General features: G+C 48.0%; 1 protein-coding gene and 1 long non-coding RNA gene across 3 annotated transcripts; one reads left to right on the forward strand and one right to left on the reverse strand.

Moving 5' to 3' along the window:
- The first annotated feature begins 4,015 nt into the window (after positions 1-4,015).
- On the forward strand, positions 4,016-7,243 carry LOC120659134 (probable LRR receptor-like serine/threonine-protein kinase At2g16250). The gene is made up of 5 exons (XM_039937186.1): positions 4,016-4,605; positions 5,549-5,677; positions 6,307-6,329; positions 6,451-6,890; positions 7,226-7,243. The coding sequence occupies exons 1-5, from the start codon at positions 4,451-4,453 to the stop codon at positions 7,241-7,243; spliced, it is 765 nt and encodes a 254-aa protein (XP_039793120.1). The 5' UTR covers positions 4,016-4,450.
- Positions 7,244-9,169: 1,926 nt separating this feature from the next.
- On the reverse strand, positions 9,170-10,482 carry LOC120663063. Of its 2 annotated transcripts, XR_005670296.1 has the most exons (3): positions 10,436-10,482; positions 9,466-9,576; positions 9,170-9,376 (listed from the first exon to the last, which is right to left on the reverse strand). It is a non-coding gene; the product is annotated as an uncharacterized LOC120663063 (long non-coding RNA). The 2 variants fall into 2 exon arrangements; XR_005670295.1 differs by lacking the exon at positions 10,436-10,482 and having other exon boundaries at positions 9,466-9,782.
- Positions 10,483-18,376: the final 7,894 nt, after the last annotated feature.

The following is an 18,376-nucleotide window of genomic DNA, read 5'->3' on the forward strand; positions in this document are numbered from 1 at the left end:
CAGCCCAACGGCTGGTCAACCCTTGGTTAGCGCCCTGATCGGGGGCGCTCAACCAATCAATGGTTGTGGGCTCTCGTCGCGCAGCGCCATATTAATAGAGAGGGTGGGGGCCAAGGGCTCGGTAACCAAAGTTCACCGTTGCCCCCCCTAAACCCACCTACAGACCTAGCCCGATCCGATCTGGGAGGAAGCACCACGCCGCCTTCACCGCCGTCCACGACTACGCCGCCATCGTCCCCGACCTCTGCGCCGGCGTTCCTGACTTCGGCATGGCGCACAACTCCGAGGCTGGCACCTCCAAGAACTCCGCCGATGGTCTGCATCTCTAACTCTCTCTCTCTGTCCATTTTTAGTCCTAGCACAAGATCACCTTGTCGTACTCAAGTCAGTCAAGTCAGCACCCACTGATCTACTACCTAGCGATCCGTAAGGTTTAACACAGAGATGTGGGGATCAAGATGGTTTGATGACGTTGCGTCCATGGTTCTTCCACGGTTAGCTCACCATATCTTGCTGAACCTGGATTATTTTGCATGATTCAGCTCACTTTCTTCTCTGAAGTCTGAACCCATTCCGTCATGACACAAGGCAGGTTTCTGGAAACAAGCAAATGTGTTATACCCACATGCTGACATGCTGTTTGGAAATGGAATGGAAACAATGCAAATGCTGAAAGGGGGCAAACGAAAGAACAGAGAGCAGCTGCAAACCTTGAAATACAGGTCGCCAGGTGGCAAAACAAAAAAGAAACAAGAGCGGCATCGCTTACACCCAAAAATTCGTGAGTGTAGAGGTCAGAACATTTTACTTCTTTATCTAAAAAATAACCACCCAAAAGCTAAAACAGCATCGATCATCTGAATATCTTTCAGCAATCAGATTCATACGCATCGATCTCCCGTTTTCAGTTTTTCTCTACAGCTTGCTACATACCGGCATGGCGGCATAGATTAATCACATTACCACCTGCTCCCAGAAGCAGAGGTGCCGTCTGTACAGAGAACGCGCCTTGCCGCCGAGTCATGACTGGAGAAGCGCGATGGCGTTCGGTTCAGCCCCTGATGATCCGGCACAAGTCCTCGCCGAGGTGTGATGGTGGCTGGGCAGCTTCCGGGCGGGGTCGTAGCCCCGTAGAGGTAGGACAGAAGGCACACGCCGCCACGCCGGCATGGTGCGGTCGGCGGTGGCGAGAGACGCCCGAGCTCCGAAGCCGAGCAAGGAGACGACCGCGCGCCACGAGCGCTCATCAAGCAGCACGTTCGCCGAAGGATTGGGGAGATCGAGGTGGAGGGAAGGAGCAAGGGCGCGCGTGGTTGCGCCGACGATGTCAGCCGGCGGGCGGTGGCGAGTGGCAGGCTGGCAGCCCGACCCACGCAGACCAGGGGGGGTGGACGGTAAATCAAATACCGTCCACCCTGGATAGTCTGGGAGCCGTTGGATCGAGCATCTGCGGCTAAGATTGCGGCGCACGATAGGATGGGAAGCGAGGATCCTTGGCCCTTTCCTTTTCTTCTTCCTCGCGCGCTCGGCCTCGGCTCGACCGGTCGCCGGCGTACTCCTCGGCGACTCCGGTGATGCAAGTAGCAGTCTCCGTTTGTGTTGTGGCATGTCCGGTGAATGGAGGATCGCGGCCACCTTCAGGAGTTGGGGTTCCCGTCCCCGTCCCCAGCTCGATGGCGAGCTCAACTCTCCAGCATGTCGTCAGTGGTGGTGGTAGGCTGGTTTCCTTGCAGGATTCGTAGGTCAGATGTTGGCGGGGTGCTGGTGCAGAGAGGTCTTCAGAGGCCTGACCTCCAGTTCATCTCTAGTCTGCAGCTCCGTTCCAATCTTGTGCAGATCATGGCAAGGGGAGAATGCTGCGAGATAGATACGCTTTGATTCCATGACCATGGACAGATGTTGAGGACAAAAAGCATGGGATGCTCCACAGATACTATAAAGTTTAGAGTGCTATGCTGACTCTGCCTATGAGTTCTAAGTTCAGAGTGATACATCGCTTTTATTTTAGCGAAACAGCTTGAACCCACATAGCATAGGTTGGCACTTTTTTTACTCCAATTTTTTTTCCATAGGTTCCAATTTTGTAGGAGTGAGTTGCATCCGAAGATCGAGCAGGCCACATTTACTATCTGTTTGAAAAGGTTTCATACTTATCCATGGCAGGTAAATGAAATACCAACCACCGCTGTGATTGCTAAAGCCAGAACTGAAAAATCAAAGCCATAAATTAAATTCAGAATTGATTGATTCCCTTTGCTTGTGCCAGCCAACTTTGGAAATATATGCACTAGGATGGTAGTCGAGAACTCTGTACTGCATTTAAGTCTTCACATTAGCTATTTTGTTGAGTGCTCCATTCCTTATATATAGAAATATGTACATGTCTGAATCAAAGGCAAATTCTTGAAACCGAGCCCAGATTCAATGGAGGAGCAGAAATATCATTCAAGAGTGGAGGGGAGGCCATCTGTGTTACGGTATAATGGTAACGTAAGCAAAGCTTGTAGGAGTCGGAGGTGCCAGGAATGCAAAACATTCCCAAGGCTGGCAGCAAGCAAGTTAGGGCATCTCCAACCTACAGACATCTGTCGTCTGTAAGTTTTTGGAATTAGCAACACAGACAGCTTAGCAGGTAGCTTCTTCAACCCACAGACAATTGCTGTCTATTTTGCTGTCTAATGCTTGGAATGTAGCCTATGATCAACCATGAATACTGTTTGTGTAGACTATTAGCAGCTGTCTATTAGCAGCTGCAAACCGTGAAATACAGGTTGCTAGGTGGCAAAACAAAAAAGAAACAAGAGCGGCATCACTTGCACCCAAACATTCGTGAGTGTAGAGGTCAGAACATTTTACTTCTTTATCTAAAAAAAATAACCACCCAAAAGCTAAAACAGCATCGATCATCTGAATATTTTTCAGCAATCAGATTCATACGCATCGATCTCCCGTTTTCAGTTTTGCCCTACATACCGGCATGTCGGCACCACCCGCTCCCAGAGGCAGGTTCTATCTGGACAGAGATTCAGAGAACGATTTGCAGCGCATCACAGAGCGCTTGCTCGTCACGGAGCTCAAGCAGATTGATTCATACGCAGAAGGCCTTCACTTGCACATGAGCTCTCATGGCTCATGACTGGAGACGCGTGATGGCGTTCGGCTCAGCCCCTGTTGATTTGGCACAAGCTCTCGCCTAGGTGTGATGGTGGCTGGGCACACGCCGGCCGGCATGGTGCGGTCGGCGGCGGTGGCGAGAGACGCCCGAGCTCCGACGCCCAGCAAGCCGACGACCGCGCGCCACGAGCGCTCATCCAACAGCACGTTCGCCGAAGGATCGGGGAGCTCGAGGTGGAGGGCAGAAGGAAGGACGCGGCTGCGCCGACCATGTCAGTCGGCGGCCGGCGGCGAGGGGCAGGGGGCGGACGGTAATACAGTCCGGGGTGGACGGTAAATCAAATACCGTCCACCCTGGATGGTCTGGGAGCCGTCGGATCGGATATATGCCGCTATGATTTGCGGCGTTGGGTAGGGTGGGAAGCGCGGTCCTTGGACCTTTTCTTTTCTTCTTCCTCGCGCGCTCGGCCTCGCCCTCGGCTCGACCGGTCGCCGGCGAACCAACCCCTCGGCGACTCTGGTGATACAAGTAGCAATATCTAGAGCTCGCATGTCGTCAATGGTGGTGGTAGGGTGGTTTCCTTGCAGGATTATATTCGTAGGACAGATGATTGTTGGCAATTGGCATGTTGCTGGTGTAGAGTTGTTCAGAGCCCTGACCTCCAGTTCATCTCTAGTCTGTAGCTCCGTCAATCTTGTGCAGATCAAGGCAAGGGGAAAATGCTGCGGGATAAGCTTCTACTCATTCCATGACCATGGCCAGATGTAGAGGACAAAAAGCATTGGATGCTCTGGCCACAGATGCTACTGAAGTTCAGAGTGCTATGCTGCCTGACTCTGCCTATGAGTAGTTCGGACTTGAGAGTGATACATCGCTTTTAATTTATTTTTGCAAAACAGCTTGAACCCACGCATACCAGAGCGCTTTGGTTACTCTAATTATTTTCCTTGGGTTCCAATTTTTAGGAGTGAGTTGCATCTGAAGATCGAGCAGGCCTCATTTACCATCAGTTTTGAAAAGGTTTCATACTTGTCCATGGCCGGTAAATGAAATACCAACCACCGCTGTGACTGTGACTGTGACTGTGACTGTGACTGTGATTGCTAAAGCAGGAACTGAAAAATCAAAGCCATGAATTAAATTTAGAATTGATTGGTCCCTTTGCTTGTGCCAGCCAACTTTGGAAATATATGCATTACGATGGTAGTTGAGAACTCTGTAGTGCTTTTAGTCTTCGCATTAGCTATTTTGTTGATTGCTCCATCCATTCCTTATATATAAATATGTACATGCGTCGGAATCAAAGACAAATTCTTGAAACTGAGCCCATAGTCAATGGAGGACTTGACCAATGCATTACACAAGAATCCTGTAGACACTGCAGATGGCTTGCCCTCGCTGGATTGGATAACTAGACTGAAGATTGCAACTGGTGTGGCTGAGGCTATGTGCTTCCTTCATGATGAGTGTAGCCCGCCATTAGTGCACAGGTATGCCTTTCTATATGATCCAGATTTGTAGTTGTTCCATTTGGTACTGCAATGATATGCTGTTGTTGCTTGGTACAGCCTAGTATTCAAAACATTATTCATCCATGTCCTAGTTTTGTTTTGTCCCAACACTTTGATCATAATCTAGAACACCATGGAAGGACCAGATCCAGATGCCTTCCTTTTCAGTTTTCGGCATCCTATTGGCAAATTAAGGTGACAGTTACATCAAAGACCACAAGAGTTAGGAACAATGAAAAATGTATAATCGATTAATTTTATAATTGTTAGGGGGGTCCCCTTTGTTGCTTTTATGATGACACCAATGCATTTAATGTTATCGATGCACTACTGCTGAACAAAATGAATTTCTCTATGCATCAGTCTTTTGTTTATGTATCACTTAAGTAGACTGAATATGCTCTATCTCTGTATGTTGACTAGAAGCAACCCAGTATAAAAAAAACATTTTGGTGTGATTAGCCATTCCTTGTAATTCTTTTTGTTGGAAAAGAAATGTTGCTAATATGTATGTCTATCTGAACTCATTATGCATTCTTCTGGATCTTCATGCTGTTTACTTTTACTAAAGTCTTGAACAAGTACGCCATCACATTCAATCTCTACCACAGAATTGCATTTGCATTTGACAATTTACCTTCATGTTATGCGGATGCCATCAATCATTCAATGAATCTTTACTTAATGTACTTTGACATTACTAGAAGTAGTCATCTTCTGTTCCTCCTACCCTTTTTGTTTCATTAATTGTTTCAACATCTATCATTTTGACTCGGCTATCCTCTCAGTAGGTGAGTTCAAGTTTTCTTAGTTTATACAAGAATACCTCCAAACTTAAGCATGATGCTCAATGCCAGAATTTTCCTTTATGTCACTGTTGACACTGATTTATTGACTACTCGTTTCTTCATTGCAATTGTAGAGATGTCCAAGCAAGCAGTGTCCTTCTCGATGATAAATACGAAGTGCGACTTGGGAGTATGAGTGACATATGCGTCCAGCAAAGTGGGGGAAGCCAGAATGTCTTCTCTCGGATATTGAGATCATCAAAGTAAGATTACTACCTGAACCACATTTCTTCCCTTTTCAGATAAGGCATACGAGAACTGCACTCTTTAAATGGCTTAATTTGTTGGCATTAGGATGTAAGCAGTATTGATTTGATTACTGAATAAAATAAAGAGTATTCTAAAATAAATATACTCATAGAAGTCATGGTAAAATAACCATCACTTTATTCTTACATATATATTAGTTTACTTAATTTGTCTTTGTAGGCTCCGTTGTATGTACTACTGCGGTTGTGATGTCTGCCAATACTTGATGTTATCATCACTAGTTTAGTTAAATGATGCAGCAACATGTTTACTGAGTGTGAATTCTGGGAGCATCCGAGCATGCCATTTTTTTTCCAGTTAAGGACACATCTATATGGATTTGGTGAAATTGAGCTGAATTTCAGATTCTGTAGCTATGGTTTGCTGATTACAGATAACCAAAGGATTCTGTTTTACGGGCATGTGTTGGTTTTTTTGGTGGTGGCTGATAGTTGGTAGTTCACTGTCTTCTGCTGCTATTATATGTTGTTGAGCGAACTCCAACATTTGTGTGCCTGAAACCATTTTTGTTTTCCTCTGAAGTTGGTAACTGACGTTGGTATCTGACGCGTTCTTGTGGCAGGTCTCTCGACAAGCACACATCAGGTGCGTAAATCTTCCACAAATGCTGCTACTTTTTTGTAATCCATGTTCATCTGAACAAACTCCTTTATTTAGAAAAATGCAATGTCCACAGATTAATTCTAGAACAACTTTGGCATGACAGGTCCACCGGCCACTTGTTCCTACGACGTCCTGTGCTTTGGCAAGGTGCTGCTGGAGCTGGTGACCGGCAACTTCGGCATCAGCGGGTCGAACGACGCCGCCTCCGAGGAGTGGCTGGCGAACACGCTGAGCAAGATCAACGGCGGCGACAAGGCGAGCATCACGAGCATCATCGACCCGCTGCTCGTCGTCGACGAGGACCACCAGGAGGAGGTGTGGGCGGTGGCGATCATCGCCAAGACCTGCCTGAGCGCCAAGCCCTCAGGTCTGGCAGGGCTCCTCCCGGTCCAACTCGGCGCGGCTGCGGAGCTCGTCGTCGCGGAGCTCGTGGCAGTCCGTGTTCCAGGGGAACCACCACCACCGGGCGCACAGCCTGGACCGGCGGCACTCGGCGCGGTCGCACGGGAGCGCAGGCAGTGGGGAGGGGTCCTTCTCGTTCTCGTTCTCGTTCAAGAGGGCCGCGGCGGCGACGGAGGTCGCGCCGGAGCTGGCGGCGGCGCTCGACGAGGACGCCGTCGTTGTGTAGCGTTAGCGTGTCGGGTGGGCGCCACCCCCCCCCCCCCATTTCTTGGTTCCTTTTTACAGGCATTCCTGATTCTTTTTTTTCTCACGTGATATCGTCACATCGCTTTTGTGTATAATTTGTTGTTGTCTGATGCGTTCATCCGGTACGGTGTTCCAACGTGAACAAAAAAATTTGTGCATAGAGAGCATGTTTCAAATATTTTTGGGTGAATTTTTAACTTGTCTTGAGGATGCGTTTCTCCTCTTTCTAGCGTGCAATTGGCGGTTGAAAACGAAACCGAAACGAGTACTTTGCGCGCGCCTTGCCGCGCCTTTACTTTCCTTTTTTTTTCAAGGTATATAAACATAGAAAGCATATATTTGTATTGGAATATTGAGTGTACAAAGATATTGTAATAGGCACCTAAATACATAGGTACATGTATGTACAGGTGCTAAAGCTAACATCTCTGTTTTTTTCTGGAAATTCAAATGAAGAACTGCATATAGTCACAAAGATGATACACCTGAACATTTTATTGCTAACTGAAAAATTGGATTCCGATGTTTTTGGAGTCTCTAACTGCTTCCATAAAACATTTCTTGCACATGGTTTCCTGCAAGACATTTAAATTTTAAAATATAACATATAGAAATAAAATTATCTTTACCTGTGTAATAAGTTTATTTATTAGTGCTCTAGGAAGTCACATGATTTGCTCTTTTTTGGCAATGAAGACTGGGAGCACATCCTTCCTTGAATTGAATTGAAAGAAGCATATTTTTCTTTAGAAGTTCTTTGGCAGCATTCCAAGCTTTATAAACCACTTCAGCACAATACAGTGCATATAGCATTAATAGCTACCGTAGAAAAGTGTTTTGGGCTATGAAACTAAAGAACCTCTCAAGCTCGGTAGACATAGCCTAACCACAATGGTCCATACTGTTGTGGGTGAGATAAGAATAGCCTAACCACGGCATAAATAGTTTCCTCAAATGAAAAATTACGATACAGAAGGGTTTGGGTCAGCTGGCTGAGCCCAGGAAAAACAGATCTATGACACAACATGCAGAAAGCAAAGCATTACTGAATCTTTGTGAGTCTGAAACAATTACTGGACCTACAACTGTAGTTTTCTGTTTTAATAAAAGTAGCCATGACTGTAGGCACCCAGAGCCTACTGCCTTTAAAAGAGTAAGACTACCTTCATAGCCGCCATACACTGGATCTTCGGACAGTAAAAGGGGTGTGACCAGACCAATAAAAATGCATCCATAAATCTCAAGAATAATATAGCAGCCGAAAACATATATAAGTGTCAAACAAAGTGGTATTTCTTTCAATTTGTGGGCTGGAGCATCCTAATGACAATGTAAGAAAAGGGTTTGCATACTTCCACAACAAACGCACCTGGAACAACAAAGCCCATGGCGATTCTAGTCTCAACCATTCAGTGGCGGAGCTAGAAATGAAACTTAGGGGGGGCTATTTTTCCCTGACCAAGAACTGAGGAGGAAGAAGTCTGTCCTTGGTAAGTGGCGTTAGGGATTGGATGAACCACAAACTAATTGGGATTGGTGGATTATGGCAGCCTGAGTTCAATCCATCTTGCGGCCGGTTGCGAGGCCGGCGAGCGGCAAACATTGGAGACCGCAGATCGGGGGGCGAGGGCGAGGGCCAATGAGACGCGAGCGGCGATGCGACTGTCACCCCAGCGTTGTGTGCCATCTGCACCTTCTGGCATGGCTGCTAAGGCCTGGGTGAGTGGGTTTACATGAGATGCCTATGTGACTTCATTTGGATCGGTTGGATCGGGGGGGGGGGGGGGCATAGCCCACTTTTATCGACATGTAGCTCCGCCATTGCAACCATACCACCAATCATCAAAGCAATATTGGCTTTTCACGCAACATAAATTATTTCAAGGGCTCCAATAACCCCTAATTTGGCGAGCTTGATGTTAATATCATGAGCGAGATTCCCACGTATTATTTTCTGAGCATCATGTAAATTCTAATAACTTTTATCAGCAGCGCTAGTGACATTGTATTTCTCCATGGCAACAATACTAATATCACGGAGACCATCCCTATAATCTTTGTGAACTGTTTGCTCAAAGAGCACAGGGGTCACACCCATTTTCTGAAACCAGTGATAGAATAAAAACAAAATAAGTTTTGAGAAATACTGGGATAAAGTTGGAATACCCAGATAATGAACAGCTAATAAATTCGAAATATTGAGGAAAGATCAAAAGGCGATTTCATATAGTAGCACAGAGTTTGCAGGAGTACAAACCGTTTTTCCAAACTTGTATATCCGAGTTCAAGTTTTTCCCAAACTTGAGCTTCAGCGTTTGAAACCCTTGCACTCATTATTTTGCGGCCAATTGTGCAGCTTCATTTGGGGCCACGATTGGAATCTATGTTGGAAAATATGGAATATCAACTTTGGTGAAAGTATTTATAAATTTTGTTGATCTAGACAGAGTATGATGGGATGACCAAATACCGTTATGTCTGTAGTCACAGTATCTGATGCCCCTCCAAATAATTTCCACACAGGGATGCGAATGCTGTTAGGAATTGCGTCAATCAGTGCCATCTCTACTCCTGCTCTAGCCTTAAATGGGAAACATACAATTAAATACAGATGCAATGGGAAATCTTGTATGAGAAGAAAAAAACAGCAACCAAACACTTGAGTAGCCATTGAGAATATCAGAAATAAATGGTAATCATGTCTGTTTTATCCTTCACCTATCATATATGTAAATGGAGCACTTCCACATGAGCTAAACGAAAGAATCATTTTTTTGTTTGCACAGAAAGGACATAGGGTAGTGTTTTAATTGATACAAAACTGTTAGGTTCAGTGGCTTGTATTCTAAACGAACTGTTCTAAGCTTGTAAGTAATCAAACATTTTGCAGGTCAGATGGGTATTCAAGGACAATTGTACCAGGCAGACACCATCCAGAGAAAATATTAGTAGATGTAACCAATCTTAGTTTGAGGCTACGCATATGAAGAAACATGGGTACTAGCGGCAGAAATTGGTGATAAAGCAGTAAAAGCACATTAGTTCTGTAATTCAGTGCCTAAAGGGCAATTCCCGTCATCATGGAAGTCTATACTTCAAACAGCAGTCACCCCATCGACATCGGGAATTTGGGATCAACACATTTGAAAAATTCAGATTTTCACGGCATCCTAGACTTGTTAACGCGAGTCAGGTATTCCAGCTCCATGAACCTCTGCTCATGGCACAGGAAGCCAAGAACGGCTTAGATAATTGAATAATTTATCTGCTCACCCACTCCACTCCAAGAACACGACATCCAATCTCTTAGCCACATCCGAGTTCCAACAGATCAGATCGAGGGCCCGACCAAGCATGCAGCCTCAGGTTAACCAGGAGGAGTACATTGTCGAGCTTGAAGGGGATGATGACACCAGTCTCAGGTCAACCAGGAGGAGTACCTTGTAGAGCTTGATTGGGATGATGAAACCGAGGCAGAACATGAGCCGGAAGGGCCTTTAGAACAGGAAGAAGGCCTTTTGGTTGGGTCGGATCCTTCAACAAACATGCCCTCTTAAAATCATCTCTAATGTTAGGATGGAAACTAGCAATTGGTATCTGAAGTCCTAGATCAGAAATAAAGTGGACATTTGAGTAAAATGTCATTATAAGATCAGTACCTTCATCCTCTTCTTCTTCCACATTTGCTTCTGCTAGATCTGCCCCAACCTCAGGTAATGCTTCTTCTAAATCAACAACCACATATTGGACTTGGACCTGCTTTTGATCTTGATCCACAATTTCACTTTCCCGGGTACTTGGGCACCCGAAGGAATCAGGACCAGAGCCGACACTCACACTAGAAAAGAAGCTCTTCAAATCTACAAAAATCACATTGAGCACATGAATAAATGCTAATAGTTCCAATTCAATTGAAATACAGGGGAGATTTTACCTCTTGTCACCAATTTCTTCTCACCGATTGGAAGACAGGGGCGATTTGGGGCGCCATGCCCTCGCCCAACGCCGACACCGATCAGGACCGTGCTCTGCTCCTCAGCGTCAGGTGGTGCCGGCGCCGCCCTTCTTTCACAGAAGTGCCCAACAGCGGCGGTGGCATCCACGCCACTCCTGGGGCGGGGAGGGGGGGTTGCTCCCCTGCTGTCTCGGCCCTCCTACTCCTCCATGGAATCCCCCACTGCCCATGGGACAGCGGCAATGGTCGTGGGCTGGCAGGCGGTGGCTCTGTCATCTGGTGACCGAAAGGGCGGCGGCTAGGGTTTTGGTGGCCGCCCGCTAGGAGTGGACACAAACGGGACGGGGGGGGGGTCGGAGGCAACACAGAGCCAGCGAGAAGGGGGAAACGGTGATGGTGAATGTTTTGGTTTGCTGTTGGGCCAATGTTATTTGGGTCATGGGCTTTTCCACTTAACCAGCACTCCACCAGCAACGGCCCAAGCCGGCCTTCTTTTTCCTTCTTCCTCCTCTGACCTCCTACTCGCCAGAACGCCGCCGCCGCTCACTTCTCCGACCTCCTGCTCGCCTCCGGCCGACTAGAAACTCCATGGGGAGTCGGGATCTGCTTCGGCAGTAGCTGGGCCAGCTGCCTCACCCTGCTGTATTGGTGGCTCCACCATTGCATGGGGGGGGGTACTCATTTGATTCTGATTTCCAGTACAAATAGGAATCGAGAAAGCGTGGTCTATCGATCTTTTAGACCTTCGAAGTTTGAAGCTAGAGGTGTCAGAAAAGTTACCACATGGATAACTGGCTTGTGGCAGCCAAGCGTTCATAGCGACATTGCTTTTTGATCCTTCGATGTCGGCTCTTCCTATCATTGTGAAGCAGAATTCACCAAGTGTGGGATTGTTCACCCACCAATAGGGAACGTGAGCTGGGTATAGACCGTCGTGAGATAGGTTAGTTTTACTCTACAGATGACCATGCCGTGATAGTAATTCAACATAGTACGAGAGGAACCGTTGATTCACACAAGTGATCATCGCGCTTGGTTGAAAAGGCAGTGGCGCGAAGCTACCGTGTGTCGGATTATGACTGAACACCTCTAAGTCAGAATCCAAGCTAGCAACCGGCGCCTGTGCCTACCGCTCGCCCCGACCCACATTAGGACGTTCGCGCCCCAAGGGCCCATGCCATTGGCTCAGCCTGTCTGGCTGACGTGTCATGGCAGGCCGCCACGAAGCTCCCTTCCTTATGGGCGGTGGGCTGAATCCTTTGCAGACGACTTAAATACAAGACGGGGCATTGAAAGTGGTAGAGTGACCTTGCTGCCACGATCTACTGAGATCCAGCTGTAACACCCAAAATCATTTTTTATAAAAAATAAATGTTTCAATTTCAAAAGACCTATTTGGCATGTTCAAAAAATGTATCTTTTGCTTGTGTTAAAAAAACAAACATCTCTCTCTCCCTCTTTCTTTTACAGCCCAGCCCAAACCCTCTTTTTCCCGTCCCTCCCTTTTTCTCGCGCACAGCCCACCTGGCCCAACTCGCCTCCCCGGCCCAACTCGCCTCCCTCCTGCTCTCTCTCACCGCTAGGTGGGGCCTGCATATCGGACCCCTCTTCTTCCTTCGGCTGCCCAGCTCCCCACCGCCGCGCGCGCTACCGCCTGCCCGAGTGCCCGCGCCCACTCGCCTCCATCTCTACCTGAGCCCGCCTTGATGCCGCTATCTCTGCCGCCACCATCCCCTCGCCTCCTCCCCTCCCTCGGTCGTAACCGTTGCCGCCATTATGGCCATCAAGACTGGCCATCGAGCTCCGTTGCCCCCTCTCTTTCCCGGCCTTCCTTCTCCCTCCCTCACCCTATAAATGACACACCTAGGCTCTTGCCTCGCTCCCTTCCCTGCTCCCGGACCTCGCGCCCCCTTTCTCTACCCCGTAGCGCCGCTGCACGCCACGTCCGGAGTGCCGTCGTCGTCGATCTCCCGCTCCATCATGTCCCATCGACTTTTGGCCACCTCTGGAGTTGCGCGTCGTGGTGAGGATGCCCCCAGTCCCTTTTCCCCTCATTCTCCTGCACCAGTGCCACAGCAATTCCTTGCCGGAGCACACCATCCGCCCCTCCCCACCGTGAGCTCCACTCCGGCCATCGCAGCGCCTCTCCGACCCCTCCAACGGCTTCCCTGTGCCCTCCTTTTCCTCTTCGGCCTTTCCCCGGCCCAAACCAATTCCAGACGGCCGATTCCGGCCATCCGCCGTCGTGCCGCTCGCCGCGTACGCTGCGAGTTCGCCTGCACGAGCCGAGCCAAGCCACTAGTGCCACTCGCCCGAGCTGCATGTGCAGGAGAGCTGCCCAGCTCCACCCCGAGCCTCTCGCCTGAGCCGTCGCCAGGGCTGAGCCTTTGATCCGAGCTGACAAGCCGTCCAACGCACCGTCGGATCTCGAACCGACGAATCGGATTCAATCAAATCCAAGTCAATACCCTTGGATATCGGCCAACCCTTGGAATTTTTGCAAAAAAGCCCCTGGATTTTTTGATAATCAACCCGCAGTCCATCCCAGTTCAAAAGTCATTACAAACAAGTCCATTTATTTCTGTTTTCACCCCTACACTTCTACAAAATCCAACCCACCATCCAAGGACCCCTATTTAGCAAGCTAATCCCTAATGTGTTTGACGAAATTTTGTGCGTCCATTAATATAAATTTATCAATCATTTGCATTGTACGCTGATTATATAAAGAGACTAAAGATTAGCTGTGTAGATATCACGGGAGCTAAGCTAACGTGTGAAGCCCCAAGCAAATCAAGAGAACATGCAGGGTACGCATGCACGTGAATGGTGTGTGTAAAGCCCATGCTACTATACGTATATGCAGGGCCGACGCGTACATACGAGAGGCTGTGTGCACCTGTTCATACTTGGCACGATAAGTGGATGAACCGCCATGTGGCCGGGCCCACGCGGCAGCCGGCGCAATTTAGAAGATTCCAGAAGCATCAAGTCGACCCCCTGAACTCTCTCGCGGTGACAACGGCGCCTCCGCGCATTGGCTTGTAACAAGATATGAGAAGCGTTTGTTGGCTGCTCATGCACGTGTACAAGAGGGTTTTCTGGGACAGGCCCACGATGCAGTGAAGTCGGGCGGCCATGAGCCTAGGATGCTTATCTACTCCGTTCTGCACGCGAGGGGCCGGGGGGGTAAGCACGCCAGCGGATTTCTCTCAACAGAACGGGCGGCGGCTGATGGCAAACCTAGCAAAAGCCTCATCTGAACCCGGCGTCCCGGCCTATATAAAGGCACCTACCCCTCCGTGCTCCGGGTTCCAGAAGAGGGAGGAGTCAAGAAGGCAGGCGCGAGGGAAGCCAAGGAGATCACGTCCGCCTGTGTCTTCATCTTCCTCGCCGCCGTCGCCTTCATCCACACCACGCCGGCGGCGACCTCGTCAACCTCGCCGACGCCAAACAGAGGCCGAGAAGCGAGTCAAGGGAGCCGGGGAAGAAACCATGGCGCCTCGCTTCGTCTTCGGAAGCGCCGCAGGTTAACCTTCTATCCTCTCCCAATTCTTCTACATTTTTGCATGCACACACACGTCCACTGGCGTTCGCTGGGTCGTCATCCATCCATGTCGCCGAAGAAGTGTTGTACGAGCACGTGATGGAGACGCCGAGCAGATGATGAAGCCTGAAGGTCCGGCCGGTGACAACACCACACCAAGCCCGGCTGCCGGCCGACGCTGGCGCCACTACCGGCGATGACACCACCAGCATCGTCAAGCCCGGCTGCCGACTAACGACGACGGCGCCGCGAGTACACTGAGATGGCCGGCGACGACGACACCTCGGTACGACTCCGAGCCCGGCTACTGGCGACGACACCCCGGTACGACTCTGAGCCCGGCTGCCGGCCGATGACGGGGTCGAGTTGCCGCCGCCTCCGATGGCACCGTGAGGACACTGAAGCGCCGAGCGACGAAGCCAGTGCTGCGCCACGAGGCCGGCACGGAGCCGCCACCGACGTCGCCGCAAGGACGCCATGGCAAGCCGTGGCGACGACGGCGCCGGTGATGTTGACGTCAGGCTGCCGTGTCATGTTGAAGGCCACGCGTGGAGCCGAGAAGCCAAGGCCCACATGCAAGCCCAGGCACGCGCCATCACCGTGCAAGTGCACCTGTAGAGAAGCAAGCATGCTACAGGACCATGCAAGCACGTGCTCCACCAAAGAACAAGCTGCATTGCAAGATCCAAGTGCCCTGCGGATGGGAATTTTCCCGCAGAACTACTTTGCCTATGATCTGCTGCCACGACACTTCGTCAACTCCGTCTAGCTCGCCGACTCTGCATCGACTACCCACCTCTACTACGACTACGACGCCGTCCGAGACCGACGAGGCTGGACGACCCAGGCGGGCGCCGCTGATGTCCCAGCGACGTTGCACCGGCTCATGGACCGACGAGGCCATGGACGACGCCGACGCTATCTACACCACTACCACCACCACACATGCATGGAGAATACGAGCGAAGATTGATGATGACGACCACAGCAGCAGAATCGGAGGTACTCCAGCAAGCTAGTCTTGCGGAGATAATTAACCGGGAGCTTTCCGAGGCCCCGGGAACCAGAAGACCATGTCGCCTGAGTCAGATCACCGCCAGCAGGCTGTCTGCGGAGCGCATTTGTATTGGGAACCTTATTTGTATTTTATAAAATATGAGTAAAGTTTGTGTTCCCGCATTTTTATTCCTTTTGTGTATTTCCATATACACTGGCACGCCTGCATCTTTATTTCCACGCAGAGAAAATCATGTGCGAATTTTCTCTCCAAACATAATGTTTAGGTTTAATTTCATACTAGCCCCTGGCTTCTTTAGATCTAGCCGTTGGAAGTTCTGTTTCTTCTCAAAAAAGCTCCCGAAACCTTGCTTTAGCCATATCTTTCTCGTTTTAACTCCGATTTCAGCGATCTTTGCGCTCACGCGATCCTTGCGCTCACGCGATCCTCGCAAGGCGTACAACAGCTTTATCACCATATCCTTCTCTGTTTTTACTGTTTTATGTATTGTTCCTTATTTTGTGCATGTTTTGTTTGTGTGATCGTGTAGATGACACGCCGTTCGAGGGAAATCAAGAGCAGCAGTTTGAAGAAGAGCAACAATAGTTTGTCAAGGAAGGCAAGTGGACTTCCTCTCCCTGTATATTCCATTTTGTCCCAATAGTAGCATGATAATTCACTTTACTTTATTGCTGAGTAGCATAAATTTGATGGGACACCTATTAAGGACTTTACCGAGTCTTTTACCCCAAAACCTTGAACACCGGGTTTAATGTATCTATTGGGTAGAAATGCTTATGTTCTTAGCATTGAGAATTGTGATATCATAATCTTTTGAGAAATATTAATCATGCTTTATTCATGTTGTTATATGTGGTTAATTACAAGATTATATGACTTTAATTGGAACATAGAGAACCACCCAGGAAAACAGTAGAACCACAAGAACCACATGGCTCTGGTCTTGGCTGATTAATTAGAGACTCTAGTTTGAAGCGGTCTAACCGAAAGTGCAAGATGGGCGGCGGTTGACAGGGTATAACCTGGTCTTCTTGGGAAGTGGGCTTTGCTAAGACACTATGCCCATCAGGGAGGTTTATGCTCTGCTACTACTCCGGAAACTTTAGCGGACTACTTCTTACTAGAGAATCTTTGTAAAGGACTTGTCGCGTCCCTATGCAATCACACCTCGGAAGTGTGGTATTGTGCCTAATCAGCACAACGTGGTTGGGTCCAAAGTTCTTTTGAACTTTTACGCGACTTGTGGTGAAAGTGTACAACCTCTGCGGAGTGTAAAACTGATATATCAGCCGTGCTCACGATCAAGAGCAGCATGGACCCTCACATGATAATCGAACTTGAAGAATAATTTTATTCGTGGTACTATGGCTTTATAGTGTTGGATCCTTTATGTTTATATGCTTAAGTGGGTTGGTATAAACTTACATCTAGTAATTAGGTGCTTGCTAATAAAATTTGACCAACTAAAATGCCGCTCGCGCCGCCCCCGTCCTTGAGCAGCCGCTTGCGCGCGAGAGAGGGAGGTAGAGAGAGGCCGGCCTTGAGCGGCGCGTGGATGTAGAGAGAAAGAGGGAGGGAGGGAGAGATAAAGAGAAGGAGGAAGGGGAGAAAGAGACCGCGCTGGCTCCGCCCGCCGGCCACCGCACCGAAGGCCGCGCGGGCCGGATCTGCCGCCGCACTGGCCATTGCGGGAGAAAGAGAAGGGGGAGGGAGAGATAGGGAGAGAGTGAGGGAGAGAGATTAGTTAGAATTTGGCTGGGTATGGGGTTTTTAATGGGCTAGACCATTAACTGAGGTGGGCTGTTGTAAATGGTCCGCCTCTAAAAATATGACGAATAATAGAGGCGGTCACGTTAATGTTGACCACCTCTATTAATCGATTTTCTGAGGCGGTTTTCGTAACCACCTCAGTTAATAAGAAATGATCACCGCTATTATTAATGCTGGGCATTAACAGAGGCGGTTATTTTTTGTGCCCGCCTCAGAGCTTCTAAAAAAAGGTCGCTGTTAATCAGTTTTTTTAGTAGTGAGACATAAACTAGAATGATGAATCAACTATCATGATTAAACTTGGGCTTAAGATCGAATGGACACAGTTTTGTAGATGATGTGGTGCAATGTGAGTTGAGAGAAATCAAAGTTAATGATGCTTAGTGGGGAGCTTCTATATAGGTTTTATAGATTATAGTGTTCAAAGCACTATTGTTTCTTTACAACAAGATCTTGATGGTAAAACCACACTTTCGTTTGGATGATACTCTCTCTAAATCCTTTTTTCATTCAGTGGAACAAATATCTCATGTTCAAAGTAAAAATTGTTCTATCCTAAAAAAATTACTGATGTTTAGAACAAATGCTTCACAATCAAATAAAAAATGTTCTAGCTTCACAAGAAAGTTTTCCAATATTTAGAAAAATAAGAAACTACAGCAAGAGACCTCTGGATTTAGAGCCATACTTTTTTTTTGAAACCTCTGCCATATTTTTCTCTATACCTTACTTTATATGAGAGAATGAAGTGGATTTATTTACTACTTCCTGCATCCTAAAATATAGTATAAGTAAGTTTGTTCTAGATCAAACTATTCAACTAAGTTTAAGAAAATATAAGAGAAGTTGTAGGATAATTGTTGGGAAACCTCGATGAAGTTGAAAAAAAATAGGAGAAGGTAGGAAGAAAAAAGTACTGGATAAAAACAGAACTCTTTAAAATATCTGGGTGTTCCTAGATATACCAACACCAATTTTTTTACATAACCTGTTTAAAATGTTAATTTTTTTACAGGTAATAATTCATTTTTGGGAAAATCGTTCCCGCGAACCCAAGGCCCCAAACCAAAGAGGCAAAGTGGATTGAGCTC

This window comes from Panicum virgatum, chromosome 2N (assembly GCF_016808335.1).
Source record: "Panicum virgatum strain AP13 chromosome 2N, P.virgatum_v5, whole genome shotgun sequence".
NCBI classification, from domain to species: Eukaryota; Viridiplantae; Streptophyta; class Magnoliopsida; order Poales; family Poaceae; genus Panicum; species Panicum virgatum.